General features: G+C 34.8%; 2 protein-coding genes and 1 long non-coding RNA gene across 6 annotated transcripts in view; 2 read left to right on the top strand and 1 right to left on the bottom strand.

Moving 5' to 3' along the window:
* The window catches only part of LOC110837974 (3-hydroxyisobutyrate dehydrogenase, mitochondrial), a 27,451-nt gene extending 8,539 nt beyond the window's left edge, over positions 1-18,912 (bottom strand). Inside the window, exons 1-4 of one of the 4 annotated variants that reach the window (XM_022080702.2) lie at positions 6,412-6,613; positions 5,284-5,556; positions 3,718-3,800; positions 2,367-2,545 (exon numbers count right to left, since the gene is read on the bottom strand). In XM_022080702.2, coding sequence (XP_021936394.2) covers positions 2,367-2,545; positions 3,718-3,753 — 215 coding nt within the window. In that variant the 5' untranslated portion in view covers positions 3,754-3,800; positions 5,284-5,556; positions 6,412-6,613. Of the gene's footprint in view, positions 1-2,366; positions 2,546-3,717; positions 3,801-5,283; positions 5,557-6,288; positions 6,621-18,097 lie in introns of those variants that run through there. The other 3 variants (XM_022080704.2, XM_022080700.2, XM_022080703.2) reach the window with 3 other exon arrangements.
* LOC110837983 (uncharacterized) lies at positions 1,795-2,285 on the top strand. The gene is made up of 2 exons (XR_002545906.2): positions 1,795-1,886; positions 1,993-2,285. It is a non-coding gene; the product is annotated as an uncharacterized LOC110837983 (long non-coding RNA).
* On the top strand, positions 6,741-18,073 carry pths (probable ATP-dependent RNA helicase DDX47). The gene is made up of 9 exons (XM_022080696.2): positions 6,741-6,938; positions 7,086-7,179; positions 7,337-7,501; positions 8,619-8,785; positions 9,404-9,640; positions 11,753-11,976; positions 12,468-12,600; positions 12,957-13,085; positions 13,969-18,073. Exons 1-9 carry the CDS (start codon positions 6,843-6,845, stop codon positions 14,116-14,118), a joined length of 1,395 nt encoding a protein of 464 aa, XP_021936388.1. The 5' UTR covers positions 6,741-6,842; the 3' UTR covers positions 14,119-18,073.

The following is an 18,912-nucleotide window of genomic DNA, read 5'->3' as shown; positions in this document are numbered from 1 at the left end:
CAAAAATTACATATTTTCAAGATCTATCATCATAAAAATGCTCAGAATCCAAAAATAAATAACAATAATGTTGTTCTTACATTAGAAGCAGGGACAATCATCATGTTGGCATTGCTGTTTCAGATTATAAAATTTTTCAATGGCTTATGCTATCACATTTAATAAATTTCTCTTCCCAAGATACATTTTTTTGCTCTCCACAGCTTTTCATTTAATGGACTGTTCCAACAGCCACTGACATTAAGAATAGACAGACATTTGCCAATTGTAGATAAACTGCTGGTAAAAATTTAGGCTGTGGATTTCTTTGTTAGCCTTTACATACCATGCAGCTAATGTTTTCTGAGCTGTGAGTTGTAAAAGTCATATGTTAACCTTTATAGTTGGCAAGTCACAGCTTACATGCATCACTTGCATACTACTTGACCACCAACCCCAGAATTAAAGTCCAGCAAGAAGGGGTTTAAATCACTTATTATGATATGACAATGGTTAAAAGGTGATGGAATATGTTGGGCAAATTCATATCTCCATTGATTGTTATGCATGCAATTAATCTGAAATCACACTTAAAGGGATATTATATATTTTTTAAAAGAAGTCTTCTGGGACCTTATGTAATACACATGCAGAAGATCCATCATACGAAAGACATACTGAGGCAATATTTTCAAGTTCACAACACAAAAAGCTGTCATTTGGTTGTCTGCTTATTATTACCATTCATACAACACATGATCAGAATGGCAAAAAATCTTTCATGGGGCATTTATATATGTAAGAACAGTAAAAGAGTTCCACTGACCAACACAAAATTTAGATTTGCAGATCAGAATCATACAGAAAATGCCAACTAAGAACATTTCAATATCGTATTTTGGTTTTTAAGAGTAATTAGGTCTATTAAAAAAAACATGAGTGTACTGTGATGCAGCCAGAATTTTATGCATTGTTTTTGTTGCCAATTATTTTAAGATGGCAACACTAGCACTATTTACAGATGCCTGGAAGAAGTGTTAGAGGAACTACTGCAGTGTTAACCAAATTATATTAATTGAACTTAAAAAAAACTATAAAAAATGGAGGGTGGAATTCTTTGTATGGTACATAAAGGGAAAGACTTTTAGTGAAGCATGCTTTTTTAATACTGAAGGGAATATTTGTGCTTCCCTCATTGAAAATTTCCTAAATAAAGAAAGTTGAATTGTCAGATCAGTCCAAAGATGTTACAGTATTTTATTTTGTGACAGTGAACTATGGGAATCCAATTTCAAACATGTACGTGTATCAAAGATGCCAGCTTAGGCACTGCAAACTGTCAACCATCCAATCAAACTGTCAAGAAGTAATGCCAATCAAACTCTACTCACTTTATGATGTTTTTAATCTCAACAAAATTGAAAACACATAGTATATCCAGGAAGTGTTCTATCTTAAAGAAAAACATATCCTAGAAAAACAGAACATCAACAACTTGACAAAATGGAAGTATTGTATTTCATAAAATAAAATAATCTAAAATTGGAAATAATCCAAGGTGGTTCACATCTCCAATTTAAAGGATCTATATGAGTGTAGAATCAGCTTTTGAATTTAAAATATTTATAAAAAATCGGGGGGCTGGCTGTGTCGGGGACACGGCCGTGGGTTTTACGTGAATACGTCTGCGTTTGCGGGGAATATTTTCTTTGGGATATGGGAATGAAATGAAAGTAACGAAATGGATACATGGCTTTTATTTAGCATAACAAATATACAGTCTTGCTCGCGCCGCGTCGACTTTCCGACGTTCCCGAAGCCATCTCACTCGTTCAGCCACTGATCGATGGCTGATTAGACGCCCTTTCCGATGAGATGCGTTGCTTGTATTTCCTCTGGGCTTTTCGGTGAGTATGGGCCGACATCAGAAAGTTTAAATTTTTCACGACTTATTTTTGATTTGTCACCAACAAATATTTTATAAAGTTCACTTTTTATGGCTTAAATCGACAGATCTAGACGAGATCTTTGGTTTGGCACCAAAATCAGCGAGCAAGCACATCGGAGTCGCGAGATATACTGCCCGGAAATTTTCGCCCACGCCCAAAATGGCCCCCACCCGCGCCTCGCGCGGCGCCAACTCAAGGTCATGCTCGCATCGTAGTCGTATACCCGATCGAACGAGACCACATTTATTTCAATCGTGTTATTAGTCACGAAGTTATAGTGTCGTAATGGATCACCCTGCAAATGTCTAAAAATTCTTGCTGTTACAGGCCATTCATTACCAACTTTTCAAAATATCAGACATACTTTTGTTACTTATTATTGGCCGTTTCTCACATCCCAGTCACTTTTGTTACTATCTTGTGTTTAATGTTACTTACTTTAAGATACCATTTTCTCCCTGATATACTTCCAGAACACATGCATTATTTGGTAACATTGTAATAATGTAGTCAACCTGTGCTGCAACATCCTTTGGACTTTGTGATACTGTAGCTCCCAGTTCATTTAACGATTCCACTGCTTCATGGTGAACATCATAAACCAACAAATCATGGTACTAAAATTAAACAGAAGGGAGAGGCTTAAAATGTTTATTGTAGGATACCTACTAACATAACATCAATAAACATATGTGAAAATTAGCATTTATTTTGCAATAATAGGAAATTTAAAATACTGTAAATGCTGGCCAGACATTAACTACGAGTTTAATCTTTATTGTCCATGTGCCGCATCTTACATGCATGCTCCAGATGATCATGTGTCACAGTAGCGTATTGTTGAACTCTTAATCCTCACAGTCAAAGTCCAGCCAGCTGCCCTGTATTATGGGCATTTAAATCCCTTGTTGTCATAAGATAAAAGTTAACAGTTACTGGTACTCTAATATGATGCACATGTAACACAGTCAATAAAGGAAAACCTAATGGGATGTCACCAACTTTGAAGATAAAAGCAATATGTTCCACCAAAACAATGGTAACCTCCTACAAGACTACAGAGCAACACATCATCCAATGTGTTCATTTGTTTTTTGTCATATACTGAAAAAATACATAGCTGTGGGATGATGGAAGTAGTATGATCATACATGTGTCTATAAAAAGTTTGGAACTACTCTTGCACCATTTTAATACTGTCTATTTTACTGCTCCACAAACAGATATGCAAGATGTAAAGAAAGTGGTGTACAAACTGCAACTGCAGGGGGTGATAAGCTAAACAATTGTATTCACTTGTTAAAAAGAATTACAACTGTGATAATAACTGTCCTGATATTGGCATGGGAAAAAAAAGGAAGGAAGAAGAAGAAAAGAGAGAGGAAGGAAGAAGAAAAGAGAGAGAGAGGAGAGAAAAAGAGATATTGTACAACTGACATGCCCTAGTAATTTGAAAATAAGACACCCTCACTGATTCAGGATTCAATCTCACACATCCCAAGTGAGAAACAGTGGTATCCAGCATGCCATCTTACTTATCACTCTAAATATTCACTTAAATTGTGTGTATTCTTGTACTATAATAATCTGCAGTTGCTACTAACTTTCAAGCTGTAAGTCTGATCTTACAGACATTTATTTCTTTGACCTGATAATGGAAATATAATTTCCAAAACAAGTTGTCTTAAGTGAAGACCATTAAGTAACATTAATTAGTTGCATCAGACTGTGTTTTATTTGAATAGCTTTTATAACACAATTTATATGTTAGTTCTCATGCTGTAATTACCTTAGCAAGAACATTCTGAGCCATTGGACGTCCCATATTACCAAGTCCAATGAATCCTATTTTTGGAGAGCTTGCTTTCACATCTGAAAAAAAAACCCACACACACACAGTGGGGATGTGTGACCACATGTAAATTAGAATCATAAATGTAGAAGACACAATGACAAAGGGCTTGACTTTTGAGGGAGAATCACACTAGTTTTCTACAGTATGAATAACACTTTGGAGAGATCAACAATGAAATATCCACTTACTGCAAGTTCTAAAAATTACAACATGGGCATTACTTTTCTTTGCCTATACATGCACTATCAAATTTTGGTACATTATAGTCTCACTTCTATCTCTTAGTCTTTACCCAGTACTTTATGCCACAAATTCCCACTGCTATTAGACCATATTTTCCACACATTTATTAAATGTTAACTCCTATATACTATACCAGGAAGAAGCCAGAATAGCTCAGTCCACTCAGTGACTAGATTAAAGGCTGAATGACTGGTGTTTGAAACCCTCAAAGCAGGATTTCTCTCTTCCAGACAATGAGGAGCCCAGGTCTGGGGCCTATCCATTGGGTTATCAGGGTTCTATCCACAGGATTAAAGCAATCAGGCCATGAAACTGAACATCTAACAATGGGGTTAAGAATACGTAAAGCCATACTTCCACTCCACAACAAACCTGCATGAAGTGATGCTTAGATAAGCACCAGGGACAGCTATACATACCATATTAGAATGAGCTTATATTGGTGCATTACCATCAGAAACCTGTAGCTTCAAGAATTAATTTTTGTAAATACCTCATCAGAAGCATCATACAATGCAATAGTAAACACCACTATCTTCATATGACAGACAAAGCTCAATTTCATCTATGAAGTTACATAAACACAACATGCACCACTGGGAACTGAAAATCCTCATGCAAACCAAAAGATCGCATTACGTGACAGGAAGTTGGTTGAATGTGTATTGAACTAGAAGAATCAGAAGCTTCATATTATTTTTGCCCTAGTTAATTCACAATGGTAAGCTTCTGTGGAGTCTTTGAAGAATTAACAAAACAGGAAAAAAAACCCTGTAAACTTTCAGCAAGCTAATGCAGAAAATTCAATGCAAGCTCTATGGACTGTGTTCAATGAATGATCAGCAGAATACATCAATGTCAATTCTTTCACACCAACAGTATTCTATGTTCACCTGAACAGTGATTCCTTGCATGCCAACCATGTTAGCAGTCAAACATAATGCCATAAACTGATGGTAGGGTCATCTTTAAGTGAAAATCTGCATAAAGTCAGGAAAGAGACGGACTACAAGGAATATCATATAAAAATAAGCATTAAAAAGGGACTTCAATTCTACTCATTACCATTCTAAATAACTGGAGAATATATCCAAACAGAAAATACAATTCCTTTACAGATCTGTCTATATTATTTGTACTACATGCCAGTAAACAACTGAGAATAAGACCAAAGACACTGAAATAAGTCAAAATAGGTCATCAATTTAGAAAACTAGTCAAAAATTAACTAAATTAGTACTCATCATAATGGCTGACCTCTATCTCTAACCTTCTTGGACAGCACTTCTCACAATCACACATGCACCAGGTTAAAAATATCAGAGATTGTTAAACACATTCTTCCTGTTTTAATATCAGAATATTCACACTGAACTTCACATATAAAGAATACTTTTAGGCTTCCAACATGATGGAGAGCTGCTGGTAGAATACTGTATTTGTATTTATTTATTCAAGATCATTCCAGCAAAAACGTTAATGACACATATGGAATGAATAAGGTATGAGAGCTGATTTCCAAAGACCAATCTGAAAATTTTTACAATATAAAAATCACTTGGTCAGCATCACACATTCAATCTATATTTTAGACACTGCATTCACTGCATACCTAGACAAGATCTTGTTAGGAACTTTCATGACACTCAAGTATCATAATCATATGAAAGGCAACTTCACTTATTTACTATCTGATAAAGAATAATGACTCTTCAGACCATAGATAACCTGCTTCACCCTAACTGAAGTTAAGGCCTTCCTCGAAACAGAAAATAAAATATGTATGTTAAGATGAATGTAAATATATACAGAAGTGGACAAAAGATCATGGAGCCACATTGAAAACTGTAACCAACAGACTTAATAAATATAAATGTTAATATCAGTGTCATAGTCAGAATAGAACAATTTATTTACATTCCATAGATCCCTCATAAGCCCAAGCCAAGGCAGCAGAACATATCATAGCACAAATACCTGTTTCTAGTGCAAATGTAAATTACATAGTTATGATAGTACTTTAGCCAAACACAGTATTACCGCAAAAATAATTATGCAAGAAAGCACACCCACAACTGCTTACAGGTATTTACAAAATATAAGATTGTTATAATAACATATATTTATAATGTATTTATAATATAATAATAGTCTGTTTCAACTTCTCACATTAATATTCTAGGACGATAATAAAACTCCCAAAAGAACATGTAATTGCCGAACCATAACCTAATTTATTTTTATTTGTACTGACATACGTACGATTCCGCCTGTTTTATTGCGAAAAGAGATTACACAGCTTAAAAATTGTGTTAATTATAGTGAAAATAGATGTATTTGGGTGACTCATTATTTCAAAACAAGTTTTGTTATACTACTACACACTCGAAGATATCCTCTGTGAACTGCAAACGCACTTTCCGAGGGTATTTTGGCGGATTAAAGCACTCCTTGCGGCCATCCAACACCTAAAAACTGCAACCATGATATTTTCAAATTCAAATCTGAACTGCTAACAAAGGAATTAAACCGACCAAAAAGTAGAAAAACAGGCATACAACTGAACACAGAATATCCCAGATGCCCAACACCAATGCTATTGATGGGAAAATTAAAGCTGTGCATATTGTGCTGCATCCTATGAGCTATTCATATGTAAACACAACGGTAACGGGACATTTACTTCTGAATTGTGAATAGGTGGCAGGCCAATACGCACACCACTACTGTAACTGAAGTCCACATCTGTTGCTGGGTTCTTGAATGTTTTTTCTGTGCGTTATCTGAGGTCTGTGGTTATTAGTGGTGTGAAAATTATGGAGTCTGATATTAGGTGTAACGAAACCACAAGTGAAGGAAGAAATGAAATATCTGCTACAGATGTAGATAGAGATGTTTCCTTTCGAGATCTTGTAAGCATCAGTTTTATTTTGAGTAATAGTTTGTTCATTTGTGTAAATGCCTTGTAGGCACGTGAAGTTGTAGAGGTTATGAGAATCTTCCATATGACTTATAAGGTTATATTTGGCGGTTGTTATTTGTATTATTTTCTTTCTAAGGGCATTGTAGACGTGTTATGTGAAGCTTGTGAACAGCTGAAGTGGAAGTCACCGTCAAAAATTCAGAAGGAGGCAATTCCAGTTGCATTGCAAGGTACAGTATCATATTTTAAATATGTAGCATTGGCAGAAGTATATTTTGGTTTTATTAGTTCTGGCATCGTATTGTAGTCATCACTGTTGTATGGGAGTTGATCTTAACTTTCACATAGCCCCAACATTCATATGAATGATATCTTCTTTTTTTACAGGTAAAGATGTAATAGGTCTGGCAGAAACTGGTTCAGGAAAGACAGGAGCATTTGCACTTCCAATATTACAAGCGTTATTGGTGAATCCTCAGCGTTACTTTGCTTTAATTCTCACTCCAACTAGAGAATTAGCATTCCAAATCTCAGAACAATTTGAAGCTCTTGGTAAGACATGTATGATTTTATCTGAAGCTTTTGTCTGTTTGTTTCTGTGACAGCAGTGCTTGTTGTCATTCATTTGGAACTCTTCTATCATTTTGTCCACTTTTAAGCTATCAAGGATCAAGTGTATGTGTGTGTACACTGAGTACAAGAACTAAGCCCTTAAAAGATTTAAAGTCCCAAACCGGAAGTGATGCAAGTATGCAGCATCATTATTTCAGTCATTTGTAATTATGACTTTCTCTACCTTCCATTAATTACTTTTATATCATATTTCTGTTAAGCAAAGTCACAAATATGCCTGCCTCATTTTAGGAAGAATGTGGATAAATGTCATTGACTTTTCCCAGCTATGTCATAGGATCAACAGCAAAACTGGGGTAAACACTGTACTTTAACCAGCCACCTGCATGGCATGGTAGCCTAGTTAGTAGCATAGTGCATGGGCATCCATGCAAAAACCAGACAGAAATTTGAATCTATGCAATTTTTTTTAATATCCTTATATTTGTTTATTATTAAACTATATGTTTAAAAATTTCTGGGTGGAACTCTTACCAAGAACAATTGCAAAGGGATACAGAAGTATGTAAATTTTGATATTCGGAAAAGACGTATTCTGTCTGCATGAACAGTCCAATAAACTTTTGTTAATGAGCAAAAAGTAATTGTCATTATCATTCACTTTATCATATTATTTGTGCTATACTTGTGAGACCAGAACTGTGAGAAGAAGCAGGTCCATGGTTGAAGCTCAAGGATTCTGGACATCTTGTTAAGCCTTTTCAAGGGCTCACATACTAATTCATATTTTATGTAAGTAAATGGCATACTTTATGGATTTTTTGTTAGTAAATTTGTTTGTGTATTGTCAGATTGTAGTAGAAACCTTTAAATGAGAATACCAATGAACAAAAATCACACAAAAGTAAAAAAATACCTGCTTCTTCTTGTACTTCTAGTTATGTCCAGTTTCATAAGTTATGAGTTAATTATCTTCAGTAGATTTCCTTGTCCATAAACAAGTGGATGAATTGTATTTGTTGGCTGTCAAAGTGTTTATTAGTTATAAATTGTATCTGACATAAAATTTTTGTGAATTATTGTAATACTTTTTCAGGATCAAGTATTGGTGTGAAATGTGCTGTAATTGTTGGAGGAATGGACATGATGTCACAGGCATTAACACTTGCAAAGAAACCTCATATCATAATTGCTACTCCAGGTAGACTAGTGGATCACCTGGAAAACACCAAAGGTTTTAACCTGCGTGCTCTCAAATTCCTGGTAATACTTATATACATTAGCAAAGTTTCAACACATCTGTTTCAAACAGAGGAGCCATTAATAGATTTCATGTGTTGTTGGATTGGTATTCCATTGTAATTTTCACAGCTTTCCTGTATCTCCTTTCCCAGTCCCTGGTAAAGCACAGTGCTTTTAAAGTTTTTGACCACAAGAAATACTGGTGGATCTCAACACAAGAACAAAAGAATCTCAGGTGCAATAAGGATGCATTATGCAATGAAGGAATGTAGACATGGAGGCAACTCTAGTTCACATTCTGGTTCCTTCACTCAAAGAAGAGGACTTGGACTTCTTGATCATCCCATTCCTAGGCATTCACTTTACTGTCTAAGTTATTGGAGAGGCATAATATTTTGATTATACATCATTCAGCTTGCTATGTCTTAATTTCTCCAGTTAATTATTATTGGGCACTTCCATTATCACATGTCACTTGTCTGCAGTTGGACACTTTTTGGATTGGGTTGAAAGTGTCATCTTATCACAATTTTCAACTGAGTCATAATCTTGTACATTCCTGTTCATCAGAGCAGCAGGTTATCTTTATCAATGTTTAGCAGATGCCATTACAGACAAGTAATTCGTGTTATTTCCAAGGTTATGGATGAAGCAGACCGCATTCTGAACATGGACTTTGAAGTAGAAGTAGACAAAATATTGAAAGTAATTCCACGGGAGCGTCGAACTTTCCTTTTCTCGGCAACAATGACTAAAAAAGTACAGAAATTGCAGAGAGCTTCACTGAAAGATCCAGTCAAAGTGGAAGTTTCTACAAAATATCAGACTGTTGAAAAACTACAGCAGTATTACATCTTTATTCCACTCAAATTTAAGGTAGAGTATTTTAGTGCTGTGATGTTAAAATACCACACATGATGATATTGTTCTCAAATTATGCATTGAAAAACACAAATGGAAAGAATTATAATTAGAAATCCAGTTTATTTAAAATTCCTGCTACAGGACATCTCATTTATAACCATGTAGACAATTTTTAAAAATATTTTTACTTTGTTAATAATAAAGTAGGAATTTTGCATTTGGTGCATGTTACATTTCTCCTGTTAAGTGGGTACCTTGTTACCATGGCATGGGACATTCCAAGGTTTTAGATGGTGGAGAAGGCCTGTGGTTATGGAGGATAGCTGTTAATATATTGAATGAGCAATTGCTGACAGCCATCAAGGGGTCCCTCCAACAATGGAGTTGAATGGGGGGGGGGGGGGGAAACTTCTAGTCATAAGAAAACAAAATGTTATGAAATCTTACATATGGCTTCAGACTTGGATTGTTTGGAAAGACGAAAGCGACAGGAAATGGACATGAGATATGGAATGTGGAATGCCAATAGCTTCTCTAGGTCAGGTTCTTTGAAGATAGAAACAAGAGAATCAGAAAAATGTAAGTTATATTTAGTGGAAGTACAAGATGTCAGATAGGGCAAGGGTGGCACTGAACCAACAGATGATTATACATACCTGTATGGAAATGGGAATATTGATTATCATTTAGGGACAGCTTTCTTTTTAAGTCCAGAGGGTATGTTTGTTAATATTCGGATGTCATGTAATACTAAGAGGTCGTTTGTATGATGTTATTCTGAATGTGCATGTACCAACTGAGGATAAATGTTATGGTGCAAAGGACAGCTTTTATGATGACCAAAAGCATGTATTTGATCATTTCCCTAAGCACCACCTGAAAATTTTGGTAGTTTTTTTTATAAAGGTGGGGATGGAAGATATTTTCAAACAGACAGTTGGGAATAATAATGGTATAAATAGAACTAGTAATGATACTTGGATTAGAATGTAAAGTTTGTCACATAAAAAGTGGTATCAAGAATACAGTGCTGCCACATAGCAAAATTCGTAAATGCACTTGGACTTCTCCTGGACACAGTTAAATGGATCACATCTTAGTAGATATAAGACAACAGTCAAGTATATGTGATGTCTTTGCTTTAAAGGAACTGACTATGATACCACTATTTGGTGGCTGCAAAACATATAGAGGGCCTAGCTATAAGTAAATGAGAGACACAAAAGTTTGATGTGCAAATATTTTAAATCTAAACCACACAGAAGTTAATGAACAGTACGAAGTAAAAATCTCAAGCAGGTTTGCAGCTCTGGAAAACTTGGATGATTGTGATCATTAGGGCTTGGGGAAAATATTAGAGGATTAACAGCCTAGGACTCACTTGGTAAAATACAGGAATTATCTGCTTGAAAATTTCAAAAGTATTTTGTATGGGTGGAAAGTTTACTTCTGTCAGCTATTGAATGTACGCAGGATTAATGTTGAGATTTCAGGTTCTCATGAAAATTTGTATGAAGATCCTGTCTTTTGGGATGTTGTATTATGTAGTCTTATAGAAATTTACTAGCATTTCAGAGGTGGATGTTGCATGATTTGTAAGAGAGGTGTTACTCTTCAAACATACTGTCTTCACTTGTGGACTGTCACTTCTCTGTGTTATGATGTTGGTGTGGTGAGACTGATATAAAGTGGTGTTTGTATCCATTTACTTTGTATGTTATAAGTACTTGATATTTATTTGGTAGAGTCATTTAATATTATTTATTCAGTGCTATCCCAATTACATACTTTTGTATTCATCTTTATATTTCAAAAATAAATTCAAACTCAGGATCTAGATGGGTTATTGACCCTACACTGTACTATCATTCTTGTCATTTCAATTTTTGAATATAGTGTTGCCCTCTACTGACGGTTAAATATTTCTGTGTGAGTCAATTAACTCTATGTTGGCGAACAATTATTATTTTTCTGTTGCTTTTGATAAAAATGTAAAAAAAAATCTTTGTATACACTGCCGTGCTTTATTTCTGAGACTGTCTTTGTAAAAAGCAGGTGGAAAGGGTGCAATCTGTAGAAAAAGTCACTGATTGTGTGGAGTTATTTCACTGTTTTTCTTTACAGGATGTTTATTTGGTTCACATTTTGAATGAAATGGCTGGAAATTCATTTATGATCTTCTGCTCAACTTGTAGCAACACTGTCAGAACAGCATTAATGCTTCGTAGCCTTGGCTTTACAGCTGTTCCACTACATGGACAGATGTCACAGAACAAACGTCTAGGAGCACTTACCAAGTTTAAAGCAAAGAATAGATCTATTCTTATCTCTACTGATGTAGCCAGTAGGTGAGGTACATTGAGATAAATCTCAAACCATATTTCATTTTGTATGTGCATGCTGTATATATTTATTTATTATGTAAGATTTGAGGTTTTCACAGCAGTGAGTATGAAGATTTCTGACTTCTGGGTTGTTGCGCTGTGTAGTATGGTAGATGTTTACCAACGTTTCAGAGGTCATACTGATTCACTATGAATGTAGGCCGCACCCCCTAGCGACAGAAGCTCGTACTACATCCGGTTCGCCCTCTATTGACACAGTCTTGAAACTTTCCGATCGCACCTCGTACAATAACCCAGTGCCACTCCTTAAACATTAGTTGTAAGAATTACCACTAAACAGAAGAAAGATTTTCAAATTGAATAAATAATGATGTACATTAACATCCTTTACAAAGAGAGACCTGCCATAAATATTTAATTCCTGTGCTGACAGTGATTAAAGTGATTTGTCAGTGGTTTCATATCCAACTGTGATTCTGTCTGCTTGTTCATAGGGGTTTGGACATACCTCATGTTGATGTTGTTATCAACTTTGACATTCCAACACACAGCAAAGATTACATTCATCGAGTTGGCAGAACAGCGAGGGCTGGTCGAGCTGGTAAATCAATCACATTTGTGACTCAGGTAAATGTCAATCTTGCTCATGTATGTTTTGCTGTTTTTGGTTTGAAAGGAATATTTACACGTATTTATTTTGCATTGTGTATCAACATGTGTCCCTTTCAAATTGTTGCCTTATTGCACTTTTGAGCATTCTGTTTGCATAGACTGAACATTGTGATGTAATGATTAGTGTCTCAGTTCATATCATATAAGTCATGGCTTCAAATTTTGACTAGTGGTTGGCTTTCCTGACTTCAGATTGTTTATGACTTCTGATGGAAAAAGTGAGTAAATTAAGAATAGACCATGATCACTTCCTACCATGTGTTACAGTCCACTGTTTGTTGAAGCAGTGACAGGCTTTGTATGTTTTACAGTATGATGTTGAGCTTTACCAAAGAATAGAACATCTTATAGGCAAACAGCTTCCTTTGTACAAGACAGAGGAAGAAGAAGTTATGGTCCTACAAGAGAGGGTTTCTGAAGCTCAACGAGTTGCTAAAATTGTGAGTTACCTTTTGTTTTATTATTGTTTTTGCAACTGATTTCTTGACTCAGTTTTGTTCTTCTGATTGTGTAGCAGTCCATCTGCCATTTTGGTATTTTTTATGTGTGTTTACATATATCAGGACAAGTAGCTGCAGTGGAAGATTCTTTCCATGAGGCAGATGTTATCTTCTAGCATAGTTTCCATTTTATATGTCTGTGGATGAAAAGTCTCCAGTCTCGTCTTATTTTCCACAGTATTTACTTTTAAATTTCTTGCCAGCTGTTTTCTGTTTCTTTATTCCTTCTTGAAACACCTTGTTCTGGGTCATCCTGTAGGTCTCTTTCCTTTAAATTTTAATTCCCTTCACAATATCCTTGTTCTGTCCATTCTCTCTACATTGGCAAACCACTGTCATTATTTTTCTTGTAAAATTATGAATAAAATATTTTATTCCAGATTCTTTTTCATAGATTTCATTTCTAATTCAACTTGCTTTTGCCTTGTATCTTTCAAAATTTGATATCCCTTCATAAGGGTCCATATTTCAGCATTAAATATTAGAATCACTTTAAGGGCTAGCGCGCATGAGCAGTTTTTCTGCCGCAGCGGTAAAACCACTGTAACTGCATATTCTTTTTCCCTATTCACACGGACGGTGAAATAAACACATAAGTTTTATGAAGTGACATAGGTTCAAATGCAGGAGCCAGTTATTCAACTATTTTACATTTTTTTCCCCTCAGTGTCAAGTTCCAGAGAAAAATTAAAGATTACAAAACTTTTGTACTAGTCTGTTCCAACAAGACTGAATGGGAACATTTTGTAGCTTTCACATTCATTTATATTTTTAGGTTTGTGATTTGTAGAGAGAGTTCTCATAATTTAATTTTGATATGCAGGAAGTGAAAGACATAGAAACAAGAACATTCGGTAAAGGGAAGCGAAAGAAAGGGGGCGGAGGCATAGGAGATGATGATGATGATGTAAACTCACAGGGAGTCAGAAAGAGACTCAAAGGAAGGAAAAAGGTAAACAAGTATAAAAAGTGACATATTTTATTCATTGAATAACTTGTTATCCTTGTAAATTTGTGTATTGTACAGACACACTGAAATAAGAATGGACTGTTGTTTATGTGAACTTAATATGAAGAATACATTGAAGAGTAAACATATAACATACTGGTAATTGGAATATAGTCAAACACATGGTACTCTCTGGATACAGATAAGGTAATGATAAACTGTAACATTTTATTATATAACAGATTTGAGTTTCCTATTGAATAATTCTGCACTTTGTATAAGATGTGTATAAAATGGTTTGAAAAAAGTCATCAGTTGTCTTTGTGCATGTGTACACATGAAGAAATTATACTGACTAATCATATTTACATGGAATGAGATAATAAAGTCATTGATTAAAAACCTATGATAACAAATCTTTAAGTGTTGCTTCCCATTGTGTAAGATCAAAAAATAATCAGCAATAATTAAACTATCAACACAACTTGTATTAAGATTATTAATTAAGGAACAAAACCACAGGTTTTGGCCTTAAAAGACCACCATCACAGTGTTACAGAATGTTACAAAATTGGAATAATATTACGTTTACGGATTCGCTGATATATTATCATAGGTTGGATCCAACATTACTATTTTTCATTTATATTTCAGCATGATATAAATGCAGTCAGTTAATGTATGTTGGTTAAATTGGTTATAGTAAGGATAAAAGTAACGAGGTTCAGGCTGTATACATAACCTACAACACTACAGTTTTTGTTCCTTCTTTCTACATGCTGCATATATAACATACTCCTTATTCTAATAAAGGCTTATTTCATATGAATGACACTTGCTGCTGGATAGGCTAAAGCATTATGATATTATCTCGTATGATGTCTCTGTTTTGACTACACACAAACCACCCCTGAAAATGCCTTTTATATAGTCAAGGAAAATCAATTTATGAATGCATGGACAAAATTCGGTATATGTTCTCTTTCTGGTTTGCCACTCGAGATTGATACACATAAACAAGATACTAACTTGTAGTATGCAAGGCACACTGAAGAAAATTGAAATGCATAGAAATGTGTATTAGTTTCACGTATAAATATGGTAATGAATGTCTACAAAGGTCCCAGGAATGTTAAACTTTCAACAGTGGGTCCAGACCTTGGTACTCTAAATATTCTAAATGTTGTATTAAAGCCTGGGTTAATAGAATAGCTTGATTTAATTTCTGCTTATATGGACCTGTTACCTGTTGAGGTTTTTAGTGTCTGTTTATAATAAAATATTACGTAATATTTCTTGGACGGAAAATAAAAGGTAAGCTATGCATAAAGTTCTATCAATAAATAAATAAAATGGAAGTAACACGAGGCTTGGAGAAGCTGTCACAAAATAAAATGACAACATGGTACATCCTCAGATTGAAGATGGAGGAGGAAGCCTCCAGATATATGGAGGGTAGCTGCGAGTATATTGAATAAGTAGTCATAGGCTGGTGACAGTGAAACTGCTGTAAGCAATGTCTAAATTCTCTTTTAGCAAAATTTAGTCTTACACCTACAGTTAGTTTTCCCACAAGAATTCAAAACAGCTCCAACTCTGCCACTGATAGTATTTTTGTAGATAGTTACAGGTTAGAACACATTTCCATTAAACCGGTAATAAATGGGCTATCTGATCATGATGCTCAGCTATTAGTTATAAAAAACATAAACCTTATTTCTAACTTTCACAATGATAAGAACGTAACTAGAGTGATAAATGAAGTCACTTTAAATGAATTTATACAACATCTCAGCAGTGAAGATTGGGAATTATTACTCAGTGGTGGTGATATGGTTTCAAAGTTCAGTTCTTTTCTGAACATCTTTTTAAGCATATTTGAAAAAATGTTTTCCTACTAAAACAGAATTTTTTTTGCCTGAAACCAATGTATGGGTAACTAAAGGCATCAAAACATCATGCATATATAAGCGAGCTCTTTACCTAAATAGCAGGACCAGTAATAACCAAATACTGAAGCAACACTATAGAAAATATTGCAAACTTTTATCTCAAGTCATTAAAGAAGATAAACGCATGAATTACAATAAATTGATAGTAGAGTCTGAAAATAAAGTAAAAACTGTTTGGAAACTTGTAAAAAAGGAAACTGGCAAACAATCTAGAGGCATTGAAAGCCCACCAATAATGATAAATAATAATAGAGTAAATGATCCTAAACTTATAGCTAACTATTTTATTACCTACTTTTTAACGATTGTAGAAAGAATGAACAGCAGTGATACCATAACCCCAAAAACCGAAGATGCAATGAAGTTCTTGGCTAAGGCAATTCCTAATTCATTTCCGAATATTAATCTTATTCCTACCACACCAAATGAAATTAAAAGTATAATTACTTCTCTCAAGTCAAAAAATTCAGTGGTTATGATGGAATTTCATCTAAAGTACTTAAATCTTGCGTAGATTATATAATTATTCCATCAAGTTATCATTCAATGGCTGTAGGAATGTTTCCTTTTCAGGAATATATTCAAAAGTAAAACCACTATATAAAAAGGGTGAAAAATCCTGCATCTCTAACTACAGACCAATTTCACTGCTGACAACATTTTCTAAAATTTTTGAGAAAGTTACGTGTAAGAGAGTAAATAATTTCTTATCCTCAAACAACATCCTTGTAGAGGAACAATTTGTATTCAGAAAAAATCTCTCAACAGAAAAGGCTCAATTTAGTTTCACTAATGAAATTGTATGTGCCCTTAACATTAAAATGCATGTGGGTGGAATATCATGTGACCTAGCCAATTCATTTGATTGTGTAAACAATGAAACTGAAATTTTATGGAATTCAAGGTATAGCAGGACAATGGTTTAAATCCTACCTAAATAATAGAAGGCAGAAAGTAGAAATTAAAAGCCCCCCATACCAATCATAATACATATTCAGAATGGGGTATTGTAATTCACGGAGTGCCACAAGGTTCAGTTCTTGGACCCTTACTTTTGCTCATATATATCGATGACCTGCCGGCAACTATAAACTCTATACCCAAACCTATTCTTTTTGCTGATGTTACAAGTATCATTATTACACACCCAGAATTGATCTATCTTGAAAATATCATGAATGATGTCTTTTCCAACACAAACAAATTGTTGAGAGCTAACAAACTGGCACTAAATTTTGAAAAAAACAAACTTCATAAAATTTGTTACTAAGCACAAGACATATCCTAGGTTAAATATAGGGTTTGAAGAAAAATTAATTGCAGAAGTTGAAACAAAAAAATTCCTTGGCTTACAGTTGACAATATGTTAAACTGGAAGAAACACATTGAGTATATTATTCCCAAATTAAGCTCTGCATGATTTGCCATGAGAATAGTCATACCACTCATGACAATAGATACTTTAAAGCTAGTTTACTTTGCTTACTTCCACTCTGTAGTGTCATATGGATTAATATTTTTGGCAAATTCAACAGACAGTAATAAAGTGTTTTACATGCAAAAGAAAATAATTAGAATAATGGCAGGTGTCAAAAGGAGGGTATCTTGTAGAAAATTATTTCGTAAATTTAATATACCGTCACTTGCAAGTGAATTTATACTCTGCTTGCTATCATTTGTGGTGGAATACTTGGATAAATTTAAAATAAATACAGATGTACAAGCTTTATGTATATCTATAATTTATATGTAAAGCAAGTTTTGTATTTCTATTTAAAATTTAAAATTCTGAGGTATATTAATTTGTAATATTAATTTTCATACTTGTATTGCAGAATCTGAAGTTTATGTACGTTTATATGTGAAATATTTTCGTGTACTTGTGTTGAAAGTTCTGAAGTTTATGTATTAATATATTGTATGAAGTTCTGAAGTTTATGTATGTTGTATGTAATGACATGTTCTACATCCTTTGGTTGAGTCCTAAAAAGGATCTATGGAATGTAAATAAACTCTACTCTACTCTACTCTAACAGAATTTCTTGACTTACCTGTATGACTGTTGGCTTCTCAAGGATTGTTCCATGGAATTAGAGGTATATGAGGGTGAATCAGAAAGTTTCAGCAATGATTTATTTTACAGCTTGTGTTGGCTGCACTGCTTATTTTGTACGAAGCACGTGCACTTTACGTTGCTTGAAATACTTTCAATCTTGACCAGCCAATTGCAGTGTCGTAGAGTTCTACTTTCCGTATGTACGAAAGAATGGCAGCGTACAGTGATACGATTTCTGTGTGCTGAAGCAGGGTAGAAATTCATGCCAGACTTTCAGCACAATATGGAAGCATTGCTTTATCGCAGTGAAATGTGTACGAATGGATTACCGTATTCACAAATGGTTGCAAAAATGTCACCGATGAACGATCAGGACGCCCGACCAGTCCACTACGTAGGAAAGCATAAAAGGAATCCATGCCATGATTCTGGATAATCGACGGTTAACTATCGATGAAGTGGCGCACCAGTCATGATTCTGCTCTTGAAATCAATACCGACTGGCTATTCGAACCAAACGCCGAGGACTGTCGCCGAAAGCTATCGCAATTTTGCACGTTAATGCCCGTCCGCACTCTGACGCCCACACCATTGAAAGCGTCCGCCAACCGAACTTTGAGATGTTGAAGTATCTTCCGTATAGTCCTCATCTGGCTCCTCCTGACTCACTACTTTGGTCCACTGAAAGACGCTGAGAGGCTGCAATTTCCCCAATGGCCAAGAAATAAAAGAAGCGGTGCATACATGGCTTGTAACTAAAAAAAAAAAAAAATTGTGAGGGCATACAGAACCATGTGGACCACTGGACTA

Source organism: Zootermopsis nevadensis, unplaced genomic scaffold (genome assembly GCF_977971745.1).
Source record: "Zootermopsis nevadensis isolate Lab colony 2312 unplaced genomic scaffold, Znev_1.0 Znev_ptg000019l, whole genome shotgun sequence".
Classification (NCBI taxonomy): Eukaryota; Metazoa; Arthropoda; class Insecta; order Blattodea; family Termopsidae; genus Zootermopsis; species Zootermopsis nevadensis.
The sequence above is the reverse complement of the archived record's forward strand: the minus strand, read 5'-3'. Positions and strand labels throughout refer to the sequence as shown.